Below are 8,377 nucleotides of genomic sequence, written 5' to 3' on the forward strand. Positions count from 1 at the left end.
ATGGAAATTTGCCCGGGCTCCGGCTCGGAGTCACTGCCGGCATCCTGGGAGGCCGGCACGGCGGCCAATCGAGGCCCCGCAGGAGGCCCGGACACCGGCACAGACACCGGCGTGGGGGGGATCGCCGGCGTTGGCGTCGGCACCGGTGCCGGCACCGGCGTCGGCACCGGCGCGGGTGCTGGCGCCGGAGTGGAGAAGCGCGAAGCCGCGGCGGGTGGCCCGCCAGTTGCTTCGGCCGCCGCTCGGGCCGTTGTGAAGACCACCTTCACATCCAGCCCGTCAATGGTCAGCTGGTCGTTGACCGCCCGGATGGCACTCTGGATGGTGACAAAGTTGACATAGGCGGCATTGGTGGCGCGGCCCATGGGGGTCACGGAAAAGCGCTTCATCGTGCGCATGGTGTCGATCTGCCCCGGGGCCAGACAAACACCAGGTGCCGAAGAGGAGGATCGCATGTCAGTGAGAGGCCTGGGAATGCAAAGGAGGGAGCCGCGAGCAGCAGGCGGGGGGGGGGGGGCGCGGGGGATACATGTGCGGAGGTGCACACAGGGAAAGCTCGGGAGGCGATGGCAGCAGGAAGGGCGATGGCAGCAAGCAGTGCGTACTGGGCTTCGGCGCCACTGGCGACATTGGGACCGAGGATCGCGGCGAGCCGGGCCCAGAGGCGCCCGCGATATCCGGGCTGGTTACATCGGCTGCTCTCGATGGCTGAGTCACCGCCTCGGGCCCGAGCAACTTGCCATCTAACAGGGTCTGTGCCACGGAATACACCTCCGAGGCCGCGTCGGGGGAAATGTGCGCGAATCCGGCGCTATTCAGCCGTCCGGGCCCAAGACGCCCAGCTGGGGGGGTGGACACCGCCCCGGCCGGTGAGTGCCGGGCCTGGGCCTCCAGCAGCCGGCTAGTCCGACGGAAGTCCCCGGCGGACATGCGATCTCGCGACAGGAGATCCAGCGGCGTTTGCTGGCGGTCGGTCCGGGCGTGAACATCTGCCCCGAAGACCAGAAGCAAGGCCACGGCAGCAAATTGGCCCCGCTCGGCGGCCTCATGCAGGGGAGCCACGCGATGGGGCCCGCGAACATTGGGATCCGCCCCGTACTGCACGCATGTACATTTCAGCATGCGTTGTTATGCGTACATGTGTGTGTATGTGTGTGTGTGTGTGTGTGTGTGTGTGTGTGTGTGTGCGTGTGCGTGTGCGTGTGCGTGTGCGTGTGCGTGTGCGTGTGCGTGTGCGTGTGCGTGTGCGTGTGCGTGTGCGTGTGCATGGGGAAGAGTAGGACAGTCAGTCGGGATAGTTTGGGGAGGAGCGAAAGACCAAGACAGAAAAGATCATCGTAAAACAGGGGGGGGGGGGGGGAGGCGCTCCAGCCACACGGGAAACGCACGTGCAACAAGAGGGACCCGACATCTGTGTGGTCGCCAAGAATTGCCTCGAAGAGCGGCGTCCGGCCACTGTCATCTGGCTGGTCGATGGCCGCCCCGGCATTGAGGGCCCGTCGAACGGCCGTCGTGTCGCCATCAGCCGCCACACGATGAAGATGTGTTTGCCCCTGGGGCAGGGTTTCCTGAACAAGCTGCAGGTCTTTGGAGAACTCTGCCAAGAGCCAGGGGTAAAAAAAAAGCCAGAAAAGAAGTCAGACGCGAGCGTGGCCACAGCATATGCTGGCCAATCAGGGCAACGTGACACGAACCGTGCATGAAGCCATCCAGGTTCGGGGGGCAACACTGCTGGGGCGTTTGCCGCTGGGCGTTTTCCCGAATCGTGGCGCCCAAACGAACCAGCAACAAGAAGGCCTGCGCGCCGGTTGCACGGACCAGTGGAAGAGGATAGAAAGATGTCAGAGCATACCATGGGCAGGGCATGGGCCAGGTGGAGGATGCGAGGGAAGGAGGGCAAATGAAAAGATGTGTGTGTATGTAAAGAGAGAGAGAGAGAGGAGAGAGAGAGAGAGAGAGAGAGAGAGAGAGAGAGAGAGAGGGCGCCTGGCGTACCGGCCGGTGACCACCAAGCGAGGCCATGTGCAACGCCGTCTGACCATCGTCCGTTTGGGCATTGAGATCGGCCCCAGCATCATAGAGCTGCAGGTGCAGATGCACACCGCGCAGGAGGGGGGGGGGGGGGATCACGCGTCAGCACTGGGACACCAGCGAATGGCGCCCGAGCTTTTCACCAAAACCCGACCCAAGCAAGGGGAAACACATACCAAGATGATGGCCGAGATGTGGCCGCGCAGGGCGGCCGCGTGAACCGGCGTCCAGCCAGCCGCATCGCGCGCATTCACATCGGCGCCCTGACCGAGCAGCGTGCTCGCAGCCAGCAATTGCCGGTGATAAGCCGCCAGGTGAAGCTGGGTCCGGCCGTCGGCGTCTCGCGATTGCGGGGTCGCCCGATCCAGCATCACCGGGCTCTCAGGCCAGGGGGCCACCCCGGGCAGGTACCGCGCCAGAGCGGCCGCCTCACGGCCAAGGTCAAGCCCGGAGCGACGCGGGAGGCCGGAGGTGCTCGAACGGCGAGCCGGTCGCCCAGGCGTGCCGACCCCCGGCACGGGGGAGCCCCGTCGAATCAGACCTTCGCCGCTCGCCGGGCCGGAGGCACCTCGGCTGTACGCCTTGCTCAGCTCGCGTGCCTGCTGCTGGTCGAGGGTGATGGACAACCGGCGGAGCCGCTGGTTGGCTGGCTCCGGCGAGGACCCCTCGTCATCTGATCGGAGGAGATCCTCGTCCTCTTCTTCTTCTCCCCCCTTCGCGCCATCCTTGCCGGTCTCGGCCCGGTCCGGGGCTGCCAGAGAGGCTGGCGACAACGACGATGCCATGCTCGAGACAGCCGGCGAGCCGGCCGAGGCAACTCCAGCTGCCGCGGTGACAATTGCCCCGGCGGCCCCGGGCTCCGGAGCGCCGGCCGCCGTCGAGCTGACGGTCGCCACGCCACTGCCCCTGTCAGCATGCTCAGCCGTGGCTTCCTCCTTCTCGGATGCAGACTCCGAGCCCGAGTTATAGGCGCTCAGGGAGCTCAAGCCGCTGATGTCCGACTCGCTGAGGCTGCTCTCGGTCAGGGAGCTGAGCGAGGAGAAGTCCGACACCAGTGCCAGGTGGTCGTCGAGCTTGGCCATGGCGCTGGGCACCTCGCTCTCCGAAGAGAAAAGAGCCCGCGGAGAGGGAGGGCCGGCGGGCCGGTGCTTGGCCCGGAGAAGCGGAGTTGACCGGCGGGCTGGCAGCCGGCTGGGCGACCGCGTGTCCGAATCCGAAGAGCTGGACATGTGGGTGGGTCGGGTGCGCGGCGCCGGCCGGGCCGGCTGGCCGGGCCGGCTTCGCGCCGGCGAGCCATCCCGTCGACCGGCCATCGACGCCGCCGAGGAGGAGTCCGACGCGTCCGAAGAGTCCGAGCTGAACCCACTTCGACTGCTGTCGCTATCGACTGACATGGACATGCGCTGCACCTGCGGCGGGGAGGGAGGCGCAGTCGGCGGAACATCCGGCACCGCCGCACCCGGATCTGCCACCCGGCGAAGACGCCCAAGGGACGATGCCTGGGGCGGGGGCTGGTCGGCCTTGAGCTCGGTGGACTCATGGTCGCTGTCATCATCGGCATCGCTGCCGGAGAAGGCCGGCCCGCGGCCAGCACTGCCACCACCAGGAGCAGCAGCTGCGGGGGTGTCCGGAGCCGGCTTGTTGTGCGGCGGGCCAGAGGCGTCCATCGAGTCGGGTGAGCGCGACCGCGATCGCGACCGCAGACGCCGAGGCTGGTCCACTGCCATGTCGACGGGTGCCTCATCCGCAGCAGCAACAGGAGCAGGAGCACCGGCAACGGTGGCGGTGGCGGTGGCGGAGGCAGCAGTGACAACGGCGGCCGGGGGCATGGCCGTAGTCAGAGCCGGCGACGAAGGGGATAGCGCCAGCTTGGCCGCCTCGGCAGCCGGCGCCGGGTGCCGGATGGCACCATCAGGCACCGGCGCAGCAGGGTTACCGGAAGGGGGATCCACCTCACTGGACAAGCGCAAGGTGGCCAGCTTGGCCGGATCCGTGGCCAGGGGGGCCGAGCGATCGGGCGAGCTGCTGGCCGGGGTGGCAGCCGCCGGGCCGGAAGTCAGGCTGGGCACTGCTGCCACGGCCGAGGGATCCGCCTGCAGGGAGAGGCCCTCTGACCCGTGGCCCGGGCCTCGGCTCTGATCGCGGGCCCGGCCTGGGCTCCGGCTTTGAGACCGGCCCCGACTGGGGCTGAGATTCGGCCCGCCACGCGCCCGGACCATACTCGGGCTGTGACTGCGGCTGTGGCTGCGACTGCGACTCCGAACAGGGCTCCGGCTCCGGCTACGGCTCCGGCTCCGGCTCCGGCTCCGGCCAGGGCTCCGACCAAGGCTACGGCTGCGACTACGGCTGCGGTCACGCCCGTGGCCAAGACTCCGGCTCCGGCTCCGGCTCCGGCTCCGGCTCATGAGACGGCCGCGCCCAGGGCTCCGGCTCCGGCTCCGGCTCCGGCTCCGGCTCCGGCTTCGACTCCGGTGGCGATCCAGGGCCGGCCGATCGAAGGGACCAAGTCGGCCCATGTACATTGGCGATCGCCCAGGCCCGGGCCAGCGGCCTGAGGCATATGGCGAGCGCGACCGAGGCGATGGGGCCGGTCGCCGGGGCGAAGAGTAATACCGCCGGCGAGAGGGAGAGTGGCCCCGAGACCGACCAGCGCCAGATGGCCCAGGCCGATCGTAGCCACCAGCCCCGGCACCGCCGGCACCGCCGCCGCCGCCGCCACGGCCTCGACTCCGGCTCCGGCTCCGGCTCCGGCTCCGGCTGACGCTGCGATTCCGGCTCCGGCTGAAGCTCCGGCTTCGACTGCGCAAGCGACCCAGGCTCCGGCTCCGGCTGCGACTCCGGCTGAAGCTACGGCTGCGGCTGCGGCCACGGTCGGCCAGGCGGCCGCGCATGCGATTCCGATCGCGCCGAGGGCTGAAGCTCCGGCTCCGGCTCCGGCTCCGGCTCCGGCTCCGGCTGAAGCCCCGGCCGCCGCGGCTGACACTATCACTGCGACTCCGATGGGGCGGTGAGGCGGACCGGCTCCGGCCGCGACCACGACCCCCTCGGCCAGTGGCGAGTCGCCGCGGAATGCGCCCATGGTGACTGGGACTCCGGCTGCGACTCCGGCTGCGACTGTCGCTGCGGCTGCGGCTTCGGCTGCGGTGTGAGAGGAGCGGGCGCCGGCCGCGGCCGCGACTCCGGCTGCGAGACCGGCTGCGAGACCGGCTGTGCGAGCGGCTCCGGCTGCGGTCATCGCGCCCGCCAGCGGCCGGCGTGCGCATGGAGGATGCGCCCGATCGCCCGGCGGGGCCGCGCCGCACCGGCATGGCATAAGATCCACCATCGAGCGCCTGCGTGGAGCCTGGTGAACGGCTTCGAGCGCGTCTGGACGCCACGCCCAGGGGAGGCAAGAGCAGGAAGGGAGAGAGAGAGAGAGGGAGGGAGAGAGAAAGCGCGAGCGAAGGGTGAGAGAGGTGGTCGTGAGGAGATGCGGACGCAAAGGCATGCATACCAGCGGAGGTCCATCCGCGCTGTGACTGGGAATGAGGGGAAAGGGGGGGGGGGGAGGGGGGGGCGGACGCACGACAGGGACTGCTCCTCAGACTCGGCGGATGGCCGGCCCGGGAGCGGGCTCAGATCCCGGCGTCCGGGGACATCTGGCTCCGAGGTAGAAGGCCGGCGCCCGAGCGATGGGCCGCCCCCGGGGGAGAAGGGACCTGGCCGAGATGCATGATGATCCATATCCGCCTCATTGGTGCCCATCGATAGGGAGGGCCGTCTTCCGGGCCCGGAGCGGTCTTCCGGGCTTCGGCTGCGACCGGTGCCCATGCTGGATCGGCCGCCGCCACCGCTGCCAGCGCCACCGAGGGACCCGGGCGCGCCCAGCGACGCAAGAGGCGGCGATCCCCCAGGCGGAGGATGTCCCAGGGCCAATGGCGTGCCGAGAGGCGACATCGGCGCGCCGAAGGGCGGCACCGCCTGCCCGGCGCCGGTGGGAGGGCCGCCCGAGGGCCGACGCCCAGCCAGCAGAGTCCCCGGAACCGGACCCGGACCCGGCCCGGGCAGCCCGGTGGAATGCATCCGAGGCGATAGTGGCCGATCGAAGGAAGGCCGGCGGCCCGGAGAGAGAACACCCTCACCGCCCATGGAGAAGGAGTTCGACCGGCCCCGCGAGCCCCCTGCCAGGTGAGAAGCATGCCGGTGAGAAGGGACCACGAGCAGGCGCAATCCGAGGGAGCAATCGAGGACACATACCTAGGCCGGGCGGTGGCGAGAGCGGCGAGGAGGAGCCGGCACCGGTGGCGGAGGGCCCCGCGCCACTGAGGGACAGTGTCGGCCCGCCGAGGGGCGGCGGTGGCGACGGCGGCGGCGGGGACGACACATGAAGGCCGTGCAGCTGGTTGCCGGACAGAACGGGGCCTCCGGCTGTCCCGGGTGGCGGGAAGTGCACCATGCCCGAGCGGAAGCCCCCGGCCGCGGAGCCGTGCGCGCTCGGCGCCCGGTGGCCGAGGTGCATGAGTGGCGGGGCCGGGGAAGAGCCCGGCCCGCCGGGGCCCGAGCCAGGGGCAGGTGGCCCCGATGGCGGCGGTTGGTGCATCATCGGTCGCGACGAGTGAGGGTGGGCATGGGGGGCCCCCACCATCATGCCTGACATGTAGGCACCAGGTGGTGGTCCGCCAGGCGGGGCCCCCGGCGACATGGGCATCATGGGATGCACCATGCCGGGCAAGTGAGGCGGCGGGCCGCCAGGAGCCCCAGGCGGGCCGTGGCCCCGAGACAGGGGCAGGTGCCCCATGATGGATGACCCGCCGGAGGGGGGGGGACCTCCGGAGGGAGGCCCGCCACCGGTGCCGCTGCCTCCTCCACTGCCGCTGCCAGTCCCAGAGGACGCCCCGCCACCACCGCCAACCATCTTGCCCTGCTGGGGGAGCATCACCACGGGGGGGGGGGGGGGGAGGGGGGGGGGGGGGGGGGGGGGGGGGGGGGGGGGGGGGGGGGGGGGGCTTTTTTCTTGAAGAAGGGAGCGCGGGCGCTTCAAGGCAGGGGAGAAGAGGAACGTCTTCCCCACCGCACGTCCCTGCTGACGAACACGGGTGCGACTGGGCCGAGGACACGAACAGAGGGCAGGAGCAGTATCCTCACGCCCTCTTCGGCGTTGGTCCGGGAGGTCGGCACAGGCAGAGAAAGAAGCCACACGAGGGGGAAGCAGGAGTCCGTGCGCTTGTCCGAACGGCGCAACAAGGAGCGAGAGAGGGGGAGAGAGGGTGGAGCAGGGAGAGAAAGAACAGAGGGCGACAGAGGGGGTGGGGAGTGGCTGCTAGATGCTCCAGCGGGGCGGCCACTGGCGCCCTCGGAGAAAAATGGCGCGACTTCGCGCCCTTGCCAGGGAGCCGACATGGAAAAACGGGACACCGGCCCGGGGGCCGTCCCCCCCCCCCCCCCCTAACCACACACAGCGGCCAGGAGGGGCCACCCTTGCCAGAGTTGGAGGAGAAAAAACCGTACCCAGCTGAAACGGTGCGCTGGTGCCTGCTGGGGGACCGTGCCCGCCAGCCACCCACTGACGCGAGGTCGAGCCATGCAAAGTTCGATTCGTCGATTCGTTGGTGTGTCGCTGTAACGTTGGCATTCCGAGAGTGCGCGGCGTCGCGAACGCCCGCCCGAGCAGCCGGCGCACCGCACCAGCTGGCGACCCCCGCCCCGTTCTGCCGGCTCCCCTCGCGTCCGCCCTCTCTCCCTCTCTCCCTCTCTCTCCCGCTCGCTCCTTCCCTCTTCGTCGCTGGGCCTCTGCCTCGGTGATACGGCGACACACGGGCACCCCTCCTCACGGGTGAGCACGCGCACAAGAGGGGCGCCCTGGTGCCTGTCGTCGAACTCCGGGTCGCACCCCCGCTCGGTATATCTATAGGTGTATTATTTGGGACAAATTGGGGAAGTAAAATCAAGGACAGACAGTAGAGAGAAGTAGGCAGAGGCAGGGGGGGGGGGGTGCGCGACGACGGTGGCGGCGGTGGAGGCAACGCCGGAAGGCGAGTGTGGAGCACGCGTAGGCCACTACGCCGAGCGGAGCTTAAGAGCATGAACGGTCTGAACGTAACGCTCAAGCGAGGAGCGCTTCAGGTAGGACAGCATGCGCTGGCGACGGTGCACGAGCTGCACAATCCGACGGCGGCAGCTGGAATCCTTCGGGTGCATCTTGATGTGGTTGGTCATGTAGTCGATGCGGGTGGTGATGGCAGCGACTGAGGGAAACAGAAGCAGGCGGGCAGGCGGGCAGGCAGGGGAGCGGGGGAGGTGTGAGCACACAGAGGAAAAGAGTCAGCGCTTGGGGGGGGGGGGGGGGGGGGGGGGGGGGGGGGGGGGG

At 69.6% G+C, this 8,377-nt stretch overlaps 2 protein-coding genes across 2 annotated transcripts in view; both read right to left on the minus strand.

The window, feature by feature from the left end:
• H696_03342 (hypothetical protein) overlaps positions 1 to 7,001 on the minus strand; it is a 7,884-nt gene extending 883 nt beyond the window's left edge. Inside the window, exons 1-7 of the mRNA XM_009497202.1 lie at positions 6,268 to 7,001; positions 5,597 to 6,191; positions 2,208 to 5,397; positions 1,996 to 2,082; positions 1,695 to 1,797; positions 1,389 to 1,597; positions 606 to 1,098 (exon numbers count right to left, since the gene is read on the minus strand). Of these exons, the coding sequence (XP_009495477.1) occupies positions 606 to 1,098; positions 1,389 to 1,597; positions 1,695 to 1,797; positions 1,996 to 2,082; positions 2,208 to 5,397; positions 5,597 to 6,191; positions 6,268 to 6,946 (5,356 nt within the window). The 5' untranslated portion in view covers positions 6,947 to 7,001. The remainder of the gene's footprint in view (positions 1 to 605; positions 1,099 to 1,388; positions 1,598 to 1,694; positions 1,798 to 1,995; positions 2,083 to 2,207; positions 5,398 to 5,596; positions 6,192 to 6,267) is intronic.
• A 1,001-nt stretch (positions 7,002 to 8,002) lies between these two features.
• The window catches only part of H696_03343 (hypothetical protein), a 1,603-nt gene continuing 1,228 nt past the window's right edge, over positions 8,003 to 8,377 (minus strand). The window contains exon 5 of the mRNA XM_009497203.1: positions 8,003 to 8,255. Coding sequence (XP_009495478.1) covers positions 8,068 to 8,255 — 188 coding nt within the window. The 3' untranslated portion in view covers positions 8,003 to 8,067. The remainder of the gene's footprint in view (positions 8,256 to 8,377) is intronic.

The sequence above is a fragment of the Fonticula alba genome, assembly GCF_000388065.1.
Source record: "Fonticula alba strain ATCC 38817 unplaced genomic scaffold supercont2.5, whole genome shotgun sequence".
Lineage (NCBI taxonomy): Eukaryota > Rotosphaerida > Fonticulaceae > Fonticula > Fonticula alba.